The sequence below is a fragment of the Rhinolophus sinicus genome, chromosome 15, assembly GCF_057876585.1.
Source record: "Rhinolophus sinicus isolate RSI-liver-muscle chromosome 15, RSI-T2T, whole genome shotgun sequence".
NCBI lineage: Eukaryota > Metazoa > Chordata > Mammalia > Chiroptera > Rhinolophidae > Rhinolophus > Rhinolophus sinicus.
In genome coordinates, this window is record NC_142515.1 from 91,215,861 (window position 1) to 91,230,334 (window position 14,474).

At 54.4% G+C, this 14,474-nt stretch overlaps 2 protein-coding genes across 4 annotated transcripts in view; one reads left to right on the forward strand and one right to left on the reverse strand.

Annotated features, from left to right (window-relative positions):
- Positions 1–1,915: 1,915 nt before the first annotated feature.
- R3HCC1 (R3H domain and coiled-coil containing 1) lies at positions 1,916–10,116 on the forward strand. Its single transcript, XM_019714067.3, has 8 exons — positions 1,916–2,048; positions 2,488–2,615; positions 3,020–3,157; positions 3,829–4,417; positions 5,375–5,547; positions 6,815–6,885; positions 8,683–8,778; positions 9,799–10,116. The coding sequence occupies exons 4-8, from the start codon at positions 4,142–4,144 to the stop codon at positions 9,933–9,935; spliced, it is 753 nt and encodes a 250-aa protein (XP_019569626.3). The 5' UTR covers positions 1,916–2,048; positions 2,488–2,615; positions 3,020–3,157; positions 3,829–4,141; the 3' UTR covers positions 9,936–10,116.
- A 1,405-nt stretch (positions 10,117–11,521) lies between these two features.
- Positions 11,522–14,474, reverse strand: part of LOXL2 (lysyl oxidase like 2) — a 92,400-nt gene continuing 89,447 nt past the window's right edge. For 2 of the 3 annotated variants that reach the window (XM_019714737.3, XM_019714728.3), the window contains exons 13-14: positions 13,265–13,376; positions 11,522–12,503 (exon numbers count right to left, since the gene is read on the reverse strand). In XM_019714737.3, coding sequence (XP_019570296.2) covers positions 12,424–12,503; positions 13,265–13,376 — 192 coding nt within the window. In that variant the 3' untranslated portion in view covers positions 11,522–12,423. The remainder of the gene's footprint in view (positions 12,504–13,264; positions 13,377–14,474) is intronic. The other variant, XM_019714719.3, reaches the window with a different exon arrangement.

Consider the following 14,474-nt stretch of genomic DNA (forward strand, 5'->3'; position numbering starts at 1 on the left):
TTTTTCCCAAGAGAATTTTCCAGTGCACTTTTATCTTCTTTTTCCTGCCGTGCTTTTTATTAGAAATTCTGCATATCCTTTATGCTGCTTTTTTGTTCTATTTACTCTCTGAATGGAGACCATTCTATCCGCACCTGCTATTCGTCCCCAAATAGTGCGGGTAGATGCGCTTTGATCCTCTTCCCCATTTATCTTGCATCCCATGGTGGAGGCCTGCATCCTGACACCTTTTTGTCTGTTCAGCCTCTGAGTTACCTGAAGAGGCTATGGTGGAAACTGAGGTAGCCTTCTTCTGAGAGCTTTGTTGGGGTTTTTGTTTGTTTGTTTGTTTGTTTTAATTCTATTGGGGAATATTGGGGAGGAGTGTTTCTCCAGGGCCCATCAGCTCCAAGTTGTTGTCCTTCAATCTGGTTGTGGAGGGCGCAGCTCAGCTCCAAGTCCAGTCGTGGTTTTCAATCAACAGGCAACCTTACTGTTGAGAGCTCACTTGCACTCTAACCAACTGAGCCATCCAGCTGCCCCCTGAGACCTTTGTTTTTGAATGTGTTTAACTTCTCTATGGTGCACCAACTCTAAAGGGGTGTGTGTGTGGGGGGGGGAGGGGACGACTGGGGCGTGGCTTGTTTCCTGGGTTTTGGTTTGTCCTTCTATTTTGAGGAGAGACAGCCACTTTGTTGACAAAGTTGGGCCTTTGTTTTCTGAGTCAGCATGCATATTTCTCCCAGGTTGTTTCTCGTCCAGAGCGGTTAAGTGGGCTTGCCTCTCAGCCTCACATCGCCCAGTCAGTGAAGCCAGGTCAGACAAAACAGTGCCATTGTTTGGCCACCCAGCACTCTCTCAGGCCTGCTCCCACTTCAGTTAAGCCAGCATAGAGTATGGGTGGGGCTGGCGGAGTCACAACCCAAATGGATGTCCCCTTCTTCTTCCTGCTGCCCTCTCACCCTCTGCCTCCCCACCCCCCACGGGGGCCAGATGCCCCTCCAGGCTGGAGGCTAGGGCAGGGCACCTGTCAGGCTTTCAGAATCTCCTCTCACAGCCATGCCCCTCCCAGTCAAAGGCTTATGACTTGTCTCTCTGAGTTCTCTTTACAAATGGTCTTGTCTTTAGTCTAGGTCTTTTTTATTTTCAGAAAACGATTGAAAAGATCGTTTTCATAAATGTGACATAATATCACTCTCTTTTTAAGAAATACTCTGGGAAAACATTGCAGGAGAGTAAAATGGATCTTAATTTTTCTGTTTTCCAGGCCCCTTCTCCCAGCTGGCCTTTTGAGGTACATTCTCCCCAAACTTGCCTTTATCCTACTGTGGGGCCCAATCAGACTGTCCCACCCATGTACTAAAACCTTGGTTTTAAATGCTGTTCGCACAAGGCCCTGCTTGGCTCTGGGCTGCTCGATTTAGGATGATCAAGGGCTTATATTTCAGCACCTTTCAGGGGACAGGAGGATTTCAACTCTAGTCTACTAGATTATTGTAGCCCCTCCCACAGGCTGTTCAATGGCAAGAATTTCAAGCCCTATTTAAGGTGAGTGCCAGAGTTTTTTCTGGATGTACCAAGGTAGTAGTATAATTTGATAGACTGCAAGTCACCATGCTATAGTGGCTTCCCGGCCCTGTTACCCACAAGGCTAGTACACCTTGTCAGTGACCCTTTGGTGTGAGGTGGATCTTTGCAAGTTCCGTCCATGAGGGCCAAAGAAGAGCAATAGGTGGAGAAATACTTGGTGCTCAGAAATTTCCTTTCTTCTTGTTCTTCTGTTATATCCCTAGGGAAGGGAACAATGAACTGGAAAGCCTGGTACACGCACGACCTAGAATATAGGTGCCACTCAGAAGTGTTGGCTAGATTTAATTGATCCTAGAACAGTGTGTGTGCCCTGTGGTCAAAGAAAGTAAATCACACGCCCCTCTGCCATTTCTGCGATGCCTCCCCCGAGCCGCGCGGCGGCGCTGCGGCCCCGCCGAAGCCGGGCCGTTGTCGGATGAAAAGGGGCGCGCAGGCTTCTGGGGACCCTCAGGGCGGCGGCTGCGCGCGGGGAGGCCGCGGTGAGTGCGGGGGCTGATCCTGGGGCGGGTAGCCTCTTTCGTGGCCGGCCCTCGCCCTCCTGGCCTCTCCCTCCCGGGCTGAGGAGGACCGACTGCATCCTCCGACAGGCCCGAGGCGGCCCTGGCCTCCCCGACTCCCTGCCCGGCCCGAGAGCCCGCTAGCCTGGGGCGAGCGCGCACAGCACGGGCACGACGGTCCCACAGCATCGGGCTCGCGTGCGGGGGCAGCAAGCTCAGGCAGCGGCCTGGAACACTTTTCCTGCCCCTCTGCTGCCGTGCCCGAGAACGTGGGCACGTCCCTTCCCCACCTCGGAGCCTGCTCCTTTCTTCTCGGAGGAGGGACCTGAGCCACAATGTCTCTGAGTCCCTTGCAGCACTGCGGGGTTGGGGTGGCTCGGGGTCTGTGCACTGATCTCGGCCCTGGCCGTCTGCCCCACAGGCTCTCCCACCTGTCACCCTGGCCCTTCTCTGCTTGGACGGCGTCTTCCTCTCTCCGATCGAGAATGATTTTGTGCACCGCGTCCAGGAGGAGCTGGACCGCTTCCTGGTACAGAAGCAGCTGTCAAAGTAAGCTGGAGGGAGCCTTGCTACTAGGAAGGGCAGGGTACTCCTGGTCCCCTTCTGTCCCCTTCCCCAGTGGTGCATTCAGAGTAACTGGCCTGCCCTTGGCTCTGACCGTGGCCTTTAGGTTTAACAGTGTGCTCTCTGGCCGCTCCCAGTTACATTTTCCCTGTGTAATTCTGAGCATCACCCCGAGACTGAAGGTGCCCAGCACAGGAATGGGGATGGGACCTGTAGCTCCCTGTAATAACCTCTATTCTCAGGTTCTTTGCAGTCAGCGTAGGACTCCAGGGGGCAGAGGGAGCCTAGTGTTAACGCCCCCTTTAAACTGGCAGTGGACCTGGTGGGGGTCAGGTCCCAGGGCCTGCACCTGGAGCCCCTGCTCAGCACGCCTTCCTGTCCTTTCCCAGGGTACTCCTTTTCCCCCCACTCTCCAGTCGCCTCCGGTACCTGATCCATAGGACAGCAGAGAATTTTGACCTTTTGAGCAGCTTCTCTGTTGGGGAGGGTTGGAAGAGGAGGACGGTCATCTGTCACCTGGACGTCAGGTGTGTATCCTACCACCTTGGAAGGCCCTCGGTGGTTCCTTGTGGTGGGTGAATGAGCTGTCAGCCCTGGGAGGGGAGAATTTTTGGGAAACCAGGGCCAGAAGCCCCCAGACTGCTGCCTCTATCCCCAGCCTTAGTCACTTAAAGTCAGCATTGTCCCTTGTTTCATCTGGAGTTGACGAGCATTGTATGTGGCATTCATTTAGCAAATTCAACTATACATGTTGGGCCAAAAGAGAGAGAGACAGGACAGTTTAAGCAATGAGGGTGTCTACCTAACACCCAGCCCTCCTCAGTGGGCATGTGCCCCAGAGGCCGTGGAGTGAACGTGAGAAGCATATCTGAGCCTTCACTCATCTGTTTCCACGTGCATCTCGCAGGGTCTTATCAGAATGACTATGATCCCATGTTTAGTTCCTAGTATAGGTACATAACCGAAGATTCAGCTATTGCCAACTCAGTTTAAACACTGGAGGGAGAGCTGGCTGCTTTGGTTTGTTCAGAGATGGCATTCAGCCTCCTCTGTGATGTCTTCCTAAGGTATTTTCGAGGGTCATTTTGGCTTGGGTTTTTGCCTAATGCTGACTTGAGAGCCTCGTGCCTGAAAGGCAGATGAACCATTTTCCTTGGGGCCCAGACACTGCTCTGATCACCATCTGTTCCTGCTCCAGGTTACCCAGTTCAGATGGACTCTCTGGCTCCTGCCGCCCTCCTGCCTCCCGCCCTAGCAAGTACCAAGGGCCTCTGCCTACTTCAACCCGGGGAGCGGCTGCTGGTCCCCGAGGGGCCCGGGCTGGCAAGTGGCATCGAGGACGCAAGCCAGACCAGGCTTTGTATGTGCCCCGGGTCCTACGCAAGCAAGGAGAATGGGCTCCACCCCCTACCCCGGGGCTCAAGGATGACCCTCCAGCTGGCAGGCTCCTGGAAGGGCCTGGAGAGGATGGTGCTGGGGACCCCCGCTCTGATCAGGAATGCCCTGTGTTGATGACTCAGGCAACAGAGGACCTAAAGAGCCTGGGGCAGGGTTGTGAGGAAAAGCAGCTGGGCACTGAGCCCTCAGGGCCTGGGGACCACTCAGGGACAGGAGACAGCCTGGAGATAGCCACCCAGCTTGAGTCTAGTCTGCAGCTGGACTTGCAAGAGGGGAATGGCAGTGAGCTGGAGAAGAGCCTGGCGGCAGAGGAGAAAGAAGAACAAGAGGTGGAAGAGGAGGGGCCTGGCAGCTGCTCCGAGGACGATTACAATGAGCTGCTGCAGGAGGTGATAAGGCTCTTAACCCCCAAAAAGGGAGGGCGGAAGTGAGGTGGGTGCAGTCCTGGGTGGATGGGGACTACGGATCATGGTGTAGAGGGACGGGGCCTGTGCTGGCTGAGCAGGGCTGGGTGTTGGGTGATAGGATTCCCTTCGGAGCCGTGGAGGAGGAGCATGGCGGCCTTGCCCAAAGGAGTTGGGACCGACAGTGGAGGGGAGGAGGCTCATATATGGGGTCAGGATTGTGGATTTGGGTCCCACCTCCACCACGTGGCAGCTGTTTGACCACGAGCAAGTCATGCTTGTCTGAGTCTCAGTTTCCTCATCTGAAAAGCAAATAATACATACTTCACAAGGTAACATAGGTAGGATGTATGTGGAATTACTTTGCAAGCGGCTACAGATAGAGTCATGAATATTACTGCCTGAAACTCTGTCTTGCAAATTTCATTTCCTTGGAACTGTGTGTCGGCCCTGAGACTGCCCATGGTATTTGGTTGGGAGGGTGGCATCTTTTATTGCTGTTTCATAGGTGAAGGATGAAGGCCAGAAAGACTTGTTCATGTCACATCATTAAGGAGGGAAGGAAAGATCCTGGACTTGCCCAGCTCTGTCTCTTACTGACATGCAACTTTGTGCAGAATTACTTAACTCTTTGATGTACAGTGTCCCCATCTGTGAAGTGGGTATATTGAATAGAGTTTTCAGGATTCTGTGAAACACATTGTAATTGCCAGTCACCCCATGGGGACTCCTAAAGTCAGTTTCGTCCCTGCAAACTCCCACTGCTCCATCTTCCAGCCCAGTCTGCCATCATGCTACCTCTCCTAGACTCCTGCCAGGTGTGGCTCCCGTGGGAAGCCACCCTGGGCATTCTCTCTGCCCACTCAGAGGCCTGCAGGAAAGCAGTTGTGAGGAGCCCTGTTTGTCAGAGTCCCCCTCGTTAAAAGGTGTGATCTGTCCCAGATAATGGACAACCTGACGGAGAAGGAGATTCAGGTAGAGAAGATCCACGTGGACACGTCCGCCTTTGTAGAGGAGCTGCCTGGAGAACAAGATTTTGCCCACGTGGTGGAGATCTATGACTTTGAACCGACACTCAAGACTGAGGACCTGCTGACAGCATTTTCCGAGTTCCAGTGAGTGCCGGCGAGCCTTCTGGGAGGCAGGGGAGGTGGTGGCTCCCTCTGGAGAGGAGCTGGGACATCCCCGTGTTGTTGGAGACACTTGCCTGCCCCTCCCCTCGTGCCCAGCGATGTAGAAAGAAAGGCAGAAAGTGGATGCCTTCATTCTGGGCTCCATACTTCTGGGCAGGTCAGCCTACGGATCATGACTGGGGAAGAGAGCAATTTTTGGTGGTAGACACATACCAGAGGCCCTAGGCCTGGCCCCGCTGGCACATGCAGCCCCTCTGTCCTGTTCCTGGCACTCCCACACGCCTGCCAGGACCTGGTGGGGCCCTTCATCAGGACATAAGAAGCAGGCAACCCACCAGCCCCCCTTGCTCCATATGCCAGCCCCCAATCAGTCAACAGACTGAGGGCTATGCTATCTCCATGCAGGAACTATTTCTGGGGCGAGCCGGGGTGGAGATGGGAGCCAAAGGAGCATAACTGAAAAAAGACTTCTGTTTTCCCAAATCCCTTGGATCCAACTCCAATCCAATCTTTTCTCCTTTTCTTTCTTTTTTTTTTAATGCTCATTTCTCTTTCTCCAATTGCTCTTATTTTTTCCTGCTCAGGCTTTTTAAAAATCCCTTTCTTCATGGCCCTCTTTTCTGACTGCTTCCCACACAGCCTTCCCTTGCCCTCCCAGAGCCTGAGCTGGAGAAGGGCTGAAGGGGCAGCTGTATGTGGGCACATGGGACTCATCTGCTGCCGACCCCTGAAGGTGTGGCCAACCTGGGGCCACCGGTGACTTCCCCAGCCAGCATGAGCAGTGCCCACAGAGGAGCTGGTGGGGCCCAGAACTGCATTTGCCCTCTCCCTGACCCCAGACTCAGTGATGCTTTCCTGAGCAGTGGGAAGAAAGATAGTTGATCAGGAGCAGTGACACTGAAATGTGTATTTTAGGTCCTGTCTCATGTCCCTACCATATAACTTTTGTCTCTAGCCTTGGAACCCATGCCCTCAGCCTGGCTGTGACAGGCCAGGAGGAACCTTCTTCACCCACGACATTGTGCTCTGCGAGCTCTTTGAGTCCTGGCTTCTCCAGTTCTAGGAATCAGGAACCCACCTGATCAGAGAAAGTTGGCTACAAATGGTTGTCTTCTTCCCAGAGGAGATGGGAAGTTGTCTTGGGCTCATAGTGTTTGAGGATTGGAAGTGGGAGGGGATTTCCTGTAGCAGAAAGGGTTTTGCCCATTTGCTTTCATAATCACTTTGTGTCTCCTCTTCCCCCACCCAGAGAAAAGGGGTTCAAGATTCAGTGGGTGGACGACACACACGCACTCGGCGTCTTTCCCTGCCTGGCCTCAGGTAAAGCGGCTTCTCATCACATTGGGCTTGGTCCTTTCTGTGACTGTCACTGAGAAGGGAAAGGGCCTTGGTTTCCTGGAGTGGAGGACCAGCCATGTCCAGGGTGCAAGCTAACCCGAGCAGGTGGGCTGGCGGGGTCTGTACTCCCAGCCTGCCTAATCCAGAAGTCCAGGGAGCAGGGCCCTGTAGCTCACGGCCTTTCCTAGTCACTTTAGTGCTTTGGTTCAGAGGCTTCGGATTCATGTCACAGGCCAAGCCTTAGGTGCGTCCACATATTAAATGACACCGTATGAACGTGCTGTCTTTATAGGTGAAAAGCATTCAAGTACTGGCAATGTCCTGTGACTCAAGCAGATACGTTCTTACTCAGTTTTCATTACCTCAAGAAGTAGGTCGGATCCCCTCTGTTTTACAGATGGGGAGAGTGAGGTTTCCAGAGTGTCAGTGGTCTGTTCAAGGTTACAACGCCCCTCTGTCAAAGCCGGGGATGCCAGCCAGCCTCCTGACTGGAACTGCAGTGCTCCTCCCTCACGGCCACTTCCCCACCCTGCTCCTGCCACCCACTGCTCACTTGGGCTGTGTTTATAAAGAGGAACCCCTACTCCTCGTGGCTGGGCGTTTGAACACTGGAGTTTGAACACTGTGTGGGCTCAGTCCTCAGGAGAGCCTGAGGGAAGGGGAGTGGTGTTTAGGGAGTAGAGGGACCAGGGCACAGTGGAGGTTCCAACCCCAGAGAGGGGGCTGACTGGAAGGGAGGAACAGGGGAAGGCCAAAAGTCCACCCAGTGCGATGGAAAGGAGCGCTGGGCTAGGCCTGACCGCGCCTGACTTCTGGGTTCTGTCAAGCTATGTGGCAGCAGCAGATCATGTGCTGGTGTCATGCAGGGTGTCACGCGGGGTCTCTGGTCCCACTCCCCATATAAGAACTCAGGATGTGGGGAGGCCAAAAAGGAACACCCACGGAGCCATAGGAAGGAGAGTCATACCACTATATTCTTGCTGGCGGCTGGGTTGGAGACACGAAGCAGGAGCCACACGATCCGCAACCCACTGTCCGCTTCTCTGCCAAACAACCTCCCTTGTTAACTGCAATCTGCTGTGCTAATTACGATCTGCGTGTCTCTGCAATCCGCAATCCACACTTGCTAGCTTAGCTGCAGCAGTTATATCAGTGGCTAATGGCTAACCAGTAACAGCTGATGGCCAACTAGTCACAGTTGATGACCATTTACTACCTGAGCCAGCACCTTTCCATGTGAGGCTGAGAGCCTGGAAACTGCTCTCGGGAACTCTGTCCCCACACTTGGCCTGAGTTTCCTGATCTATAAAGGGGTGGCGTGGACCCGAAGCCCCTCCCAGGTCTGATCCACTGTTTCTCTAAGTAGCCCAAGTACTCCATGGCCCAGCAGAATTCAGGGTGCTGAGGGTGTGTGCCCCAGGAGGGTCTTGAGTTGGGGAAAGGGTAGTTTGTTTAAAGCTCCTTGGCTTTAAAAGGTGAGAGGCTGCCTCTCCTGTGCTGGTGATGGGCCCAGGGTGGAGGGTGGAAGCTGGGCTCTGTGCACGCTTTCCATCTGAGAGCACACGTGGCCCCATGCAGGACTGCGGGGCAGGGGCAAGGCGAGCAGATGGCGGTTGTCTCTTTCCCGGCCACAGTGGTGTCAGGGCAGCCCTGACCCTCAGCTTTGAATGGGTGCATGAAGAGGCTGCTTCCGTTTCGGGTGATGTGTGTGTTTCTGGGCCCTGAGGGGGCCTCACCAGGAAGAAAAGAGGATGGTCCAGGTCTGTTTTCTTTCCACAGCTGCTGAAGCCCTGACCAAAGATTTCTCAGCACTTAAGATCCGGCCCCTCACACAGGGAACCAAACAATCAAAGCTGAAAGCATTGCAAAGACCAAGTAAGGACGTGGCTGTCTGGATGGGACGGCTGTATGTGTGCTCCAGTATGCGGTTAGGTGGTGGGGCCTTCCCTGGGGTTCAGCCCCCCTTCAGCTCTCTGCTTTAGGACTCTGGGGATATAGTGGCAAGGGGGGTGTTCCTCCCACACCCTGAGGGGCCTGGGGGTGCCTAGGGAAGGAGGCCCTGGCAGGGAGTGCTATCTGCCGGTTGCTGTGTTTTGGTCTTGCCCTCCTGTTCACACCTCTGCTGGGTGGTGCTCGGGGAGAAGCTTGGTCTTTTCTGTAAGGCCATGGGAGCCATGTTTGGCAGTGGGGTAGAAAGAGCTTGGGCTTTGGAGTCAGCCCTGCATGTGACCCTGCCTCTGTCACTTATTTAAGTTGACCTTGAGCAAGTCACCTAATATCTGTGAGTTGGTTTCTTTTTCTGTAAAATAAGCAGATGATACAGAGCAGGCTGGAGGAGTCAATAAAAGAGCCTGGCAGACGAGCCAGAAGTGGTGAGGGGCACACAAAAGGTGCCAAATAAACGACAGCTCCCCCCCTTCCCTCTTCTCCTTCCAGAAAGCATGATGGGGGCTTTTCAAGGCCAGTTTTCTGTGGGTGCACAGCAGTGGCCGGCAAAACTGACCCAGAAGAGGCTTGCTGAGGGCATCCACACTCTTGTGGATCCTATGGCCTTTGTCCCAGACTTCTTGGGGACAATAAATATCCTGTCAACCCAAAATCTCTATGTGTCCCGTCCTGACTCATTTCCCTCCCAAAGGGCCCTACAAAGCAGGGGGATGGACAGGGTTGACTCCTCCCTCCTCTATGCAGGTGAAGAAACAGGGCACAGAGAGGTGGCAGGATTAGGTCAGGACCCTGAGGGTCCTAGGTGGGTGCCCTCTTACTAGCATCTGCCACATTGTGGGCACAGCTGGTCTTAGAGCTCAGATGGCCTCTGAGGCTGCTGTGTCATTGGGAGAAGTGGCTATAGCCTTGAATTCAAGTCCCCACCCTATGGGGCTGCTTTCATTTTAGAGCTCTTGCGTCTGGCGAAAGAGAGACCGCAGACAAATACAGCAGTGGCCCAGAGGCTGGTGGCACGGGCCCTGGGACTTCAACACAAAAGGAGAGGACGGCCTGCAGTTGAGTCTCCTACTCCCCCGGGGCCCTGAGAGGCCCAGCCAGCCGGGATCGGTGCCCCCAGGACAAGCTGATGCCCCAACACCACAAGCCTTTCCAGAGACCAGAACAGCCCTGCATTTTTGTTGGAGCGTTACTGTGGGGCCTGGTGGGCTCCAGTTTGCTTTAGTTCCGGAAACTGAGAAAAAAATAAAAACGTACAAGTTGTTTTAATGTTGTCGTGCGGGGCCCCTGCTTGCTGCGCCATTTGTCATGCGGGGCGGCCTGCGGGGTCTCTGCTCCCACTCCCCACATAAGAACGCAGGACATAGTGAGGCCAAAAAGGAACACCCACGGAGCCATACGTATGGGAGTCATATCACTATATTCTCTCTGGCGGCATCCGCCTCTCTGCAATCCGCTCTTGTTAGCTTAGCCACCATCTTCTTGCTAGCCCCCATTTGCTGCTAGCCTAGCCACAGCAGTTATATTAGTGGCCAATGGCTCACTGGTTACAGCTGACGGCCAACTAGCCACAGCTGATGGCCATCCAATCACAGTTGATGGCCATTTACTACCTGAGCCAGCAGCTTTCTATGTGAGGCCGAGAGCCTGGAAACTGCTTTTTGGGGTTTTGTCCCCACAAATGTGATCGTTTCAAACTGTGGTCTGCCCTTGGGCACTAGGGGTACTGTTTGTCTCCCATTTTACACCTGAGGCTACTGAAGAAATTGGTCACTCCAGGAGACGGGCCTTGAGGATCCCAGCTGGCCCTTGAAGGCATTGTTTCCAGGGCCTGCCCAGCTTTAGGGGGTAGGTGGACACCTGCCCAGTGTCCCCTTACAAGTTGGGGAGCTGCAGAGGCTGCATGGCGGTGCTGAGAGCCCGGCCCCGTGGGCTGGTCCTGGTGTTTCCTGTGCGTGCAAGCTACCAGATGGCTCCTTGCAGAAATAAACATGAACAAAGCCAAAAGGTAAAATCTGAACTATCCATTGAGTTTGCCTGCCTCACAGAAACAGATACAAGGACATCTTTGTGGGGACAGGTCCCAGTAGACTCATTTTTCTAGTTTGGATGGAGTTGGTGCGGAGGTGACCCTGCCTGGTGCTTTGCGGTCACTGTGGAGCCTCTGATTTGCTGGCTGTAGCACGCTCTTGCCACAAGTGGGAGCCCGTGTCTGGCTGAGAGTGGCCGGCCGGCTGCCCACACTCACTGCGCTCACTGCGCTGGGAAGAGCTCTGAGCTCCTCTTTGTGATATGCACACCTTGTATCACCACCCTGTCCCTCAGAGCTGGCCCAGGTTCTGCCCTGTGGGAAGCCACCTGGGATGGTTTAAATCAAGATGTCTCTCCCATCTGGTTCTAATACAACTGTTATGCCCCTTGACAAATTTTAGTGAAAGACAAGAATTCAGGAAAGGTTGTAACTTGTATTTTAGTGACCTCCTTAGACTGCTGCTCTCACGGGGCAGGACTGGCTCTTTTGGGTGTGTATGGAAGGAGGCGCCCTGGGGTCACACTGCGCCCCAGCTCTCTGCAGGAGTAAGTCTGTACGTGTGTACGAGGCTCCCTTACAGCCAAGTGATGTAGGAACCCTGCTGCTCAGGGGCTGGGCACAGTGAGCCAAATGAAGCACAGATGCATATCATAAACCTTTTATTCCAAGTTTCAAGTATATGTAAGTGTCTGTGATGACACATGGCATTCGATGGGTGTCCTTGTCACCCAGGACCCTGGTTGTAGCACCGCTGAATCAGTTACCCACAGAATCAGAACAATAGAACCATGAGTCACTTACACGGGTGGGTGGGATTTCCTTTCGATCTATACTTTCAAATGCCCAGATGCCCAATATTAAATGCCACTAAATTACGTGTTTTTCAAAGTCCGTGAAAATATAATAATGGTATGTTGAAAAAGAAGAGGACACAGGGGGCGGGGGGAGAAGCACCAACTCTGAGCTCACCTCCACAGAAAACACGTGGTAGCATTATTTATATATGTGAATAGAAGAGAGGAGAAGAGAGGCAGTTTGTTTAATTGGAAGAGAGGACAAGACATTCAATTTGGCTGGAGATGACCTAAGAGGAGGGGAAATGGGATTCAGTCTGACCACCTTGGGTTGATAAGCTGACATCGCCAAAAAGGAACTTGAGAAGAGAATGGACCCATATTATCTGTGGTGAGCTGAGCAGGCTGGTGTCAGACTCGGGGTGGGGGGACTATGGTTTGTATGGGACAAGCTGATGACAACCTGTGTGCCTGGGGTCCTGGATAAGATGGCTTGTGGCACTGCTCCCACCGCCCTGTGGACCAGCCCCACTCCCAGAGGCCTTCCCAGGCTCCAGGTAGTAGTGGCCCCCCAAAATGTGAGCAGCACCCCTTCCTCCTGAGCGTGGATGTGCCGCAGGGTGTCCAGGTGTGGTGCGGGCTGGGCTGGGCAAGGGGGAGTGTGGTAATCCATCAGTCAGATTGCAGCTGTCGGGGAGGATGTGCTGTGGCCCGAAGGCAGGAGGTGACCACGTGACCACGTAGGCTGCCTTACCGCGTGGAGAGCTGGTTATTTATGAGTCCACTGAAGTGTTCAAACTTCTTTTCTGTCTCTTCACTGAAGGAACCGCCTGAGGGATGGGCATCAGGGACACAGTTTGGCAAACCAGATGCTCAGCCCTCACCCAGGCTGGAGCGGTAAGCCTCAGGGGCCCTGGAGCAACCACCCTCCAGCAAGTGGCCTGGTGGGGCCACCTCTATGTGATGCCACCAGGGAAGCAGCTAGGTGTTGGTCATCTCTAGGGCAAGGCACGTGTCAGGTGCGCTGTCAGACTTCAGCAAAGGAGTGAATAAATGTAGCGTGGGCCATCACTTTTCCTGAAGGAGAGAAAGCTCTGCTTCCCCTTTGGTGCCCCAGGTCATATAATGCAAGGAAGTTTCTCTTTTGGCAACCAGAAGCCACAGCGGTTCACTCATTTCTAGTTCTCGACAGAGGAAAGTGATACACAGACCCACAAATTGCTGACGCCTACATTTCTGAGGTTACATGCATAACGAGGTGGTGGCCTCAGCTCCAGCCTTAAATAGCTTTGGGGTCTGTGTTGGGCTGGCTGGTTGTGCACCGCCCTCCTTGGCCAGAGACTGGCTGTGAAAACCCAGCCTGCATCCAGGCTTTAGTATCTGCAGCGTCCTTTCCGTGCGTGAAAATGTGAGGCTGGCTCCATTCCCCGAGCTCTTTACCCAAATTAGGAAGCTGCTGTGCTTCCTTGAGAAAGTAAGGCAGCTCTTGCCTGTCTCCTGGAGGGTGGGCTGCGGCGGGGGACCTGGAAGGCCTGGGGCGGGGGGATCCCTGGGGGTGCTGTGCTTGCCCAGGGGTGCCCAGGGGCCTTACCTATGTGACAGTTGTACATCCAGATGCGGTGGCCATCATAGCGCGTCCTGCACTTCATAATATTGTTGGTGTAGTCAGACTCTGCGACCTCGTAGTTGGGGTTAATGACAACCTGCGGGGAGAGTCAGGTCAGAGGGGCTGCAGAGTCCCCAGGGCCCTGCTGAGACCGGTCCTGCCACAGGGGCTGGGGAGACCTCACAAAACGGAGCATGGCAGGTGTTGTGCTCCAAGAGAAGGAGCAGGACTGGCCAGAGATGAGGTCTGGGAGGCAGAGGGGGCAAGGCGTGGAGGAGTGAGACATCCGTGTGCCCCTATCTGTCTGTCTCTGTCATTCACACATACCCCCTACCAAGAGCAGGCTTTCAAAAGGGGTCACCCTCTCCTGGGAGGCCTGAGGTTGGTCGAGAGGTAGGAGTCGGGGCCTGGGGCAGGGCACAGAACAGGCTGCTGAAGGAAGAGAAGGGAGCTGGGGAGGAGGACATGCCTAGATGGGGTGGGAACAATGACGGGCACTGTGGGAAATGGCAGGAGGGCTGCCCTGAGCGCTGGATACTGGATGCTGCCCCCAGCAGTGACGGGACTGTTCCTCCCACTGTCCGGGCCTTGTGTTGCTCTAGGCCATCCCGAAGCCCGCCCTGCTCAGTCCAGGGCCTGGGCTCTGGTGGCGACTGGATCCCCTTGGGCCCCTTCATCTGATCACCCCAGGTAAGGGAGCGTAGCCCAAAGGAGCAGGAATAGGGAGGGTCATCATTTAGAGAGGTTTCTGTGAGTGCACAGAAAAGGGAGACTGGGGTGAGAAACGCAGAAGAAAGAAGAAAGAAGAGGGAGACGGAAGAGACAAAAGCTACACTGGGGCTGTGAGTGAGGAATGGACAAATGACAGACTTTCCCTCGAGGGCTCTTCCATGCCCTCGGTCGGTGGGGATGGGGGAAGAGACAGCCGGCCAAATAAGAAACAGTCTCTAGGTTTGGGCCCTCAGGCCCTTTTCCTCCAGGAAGGTCTGGGTATGACCCTTTGGCAGGCTGGCTAGGCCTCGCAGAGATGCTGTGGGAAACAGAGGCTGGCATGGCCCCCTGCCCTGTGTCCTGGCCCAGTGCTGGCCATTCTGGGAGGCCCACATCTGGCCCTGCTTGCCAGACCTGCCCTAGGCTGTTTTCCACTCTGACCCTGTCTCTTCAGCTAAGGCAGCTGAATGTCCCATTCTGGGGT

What these genes read in the sequence shown, in the direction of transcription:
- R3HCC1 (XM_019714067.3), top strand. Translation starts at nt 4,142, where the DNA reads ATGACTCAGGCAACAGAGGACCTAAAGAGCCTGGGGCAGGGTTGTGAG. An exon ending in ACAGCATTTTCCGAGTTCCA is followed by an intron (nt 5,548 to 6,814) that starts GTGAGTGCCGGC and finishes TCCCCCACCCAG; the next exon opens with AGAAAAGGGGTTCAAGATTC. An exon ending in GAAAGCATTGCAAAGACCAA is followed by an intron (nt 8,779 to 9,798) that starts GTAAGGACGTGG and finishes CTTTCATTTTAG; the next exon opens with AGCTCTTGCGTCTGGCGAAA.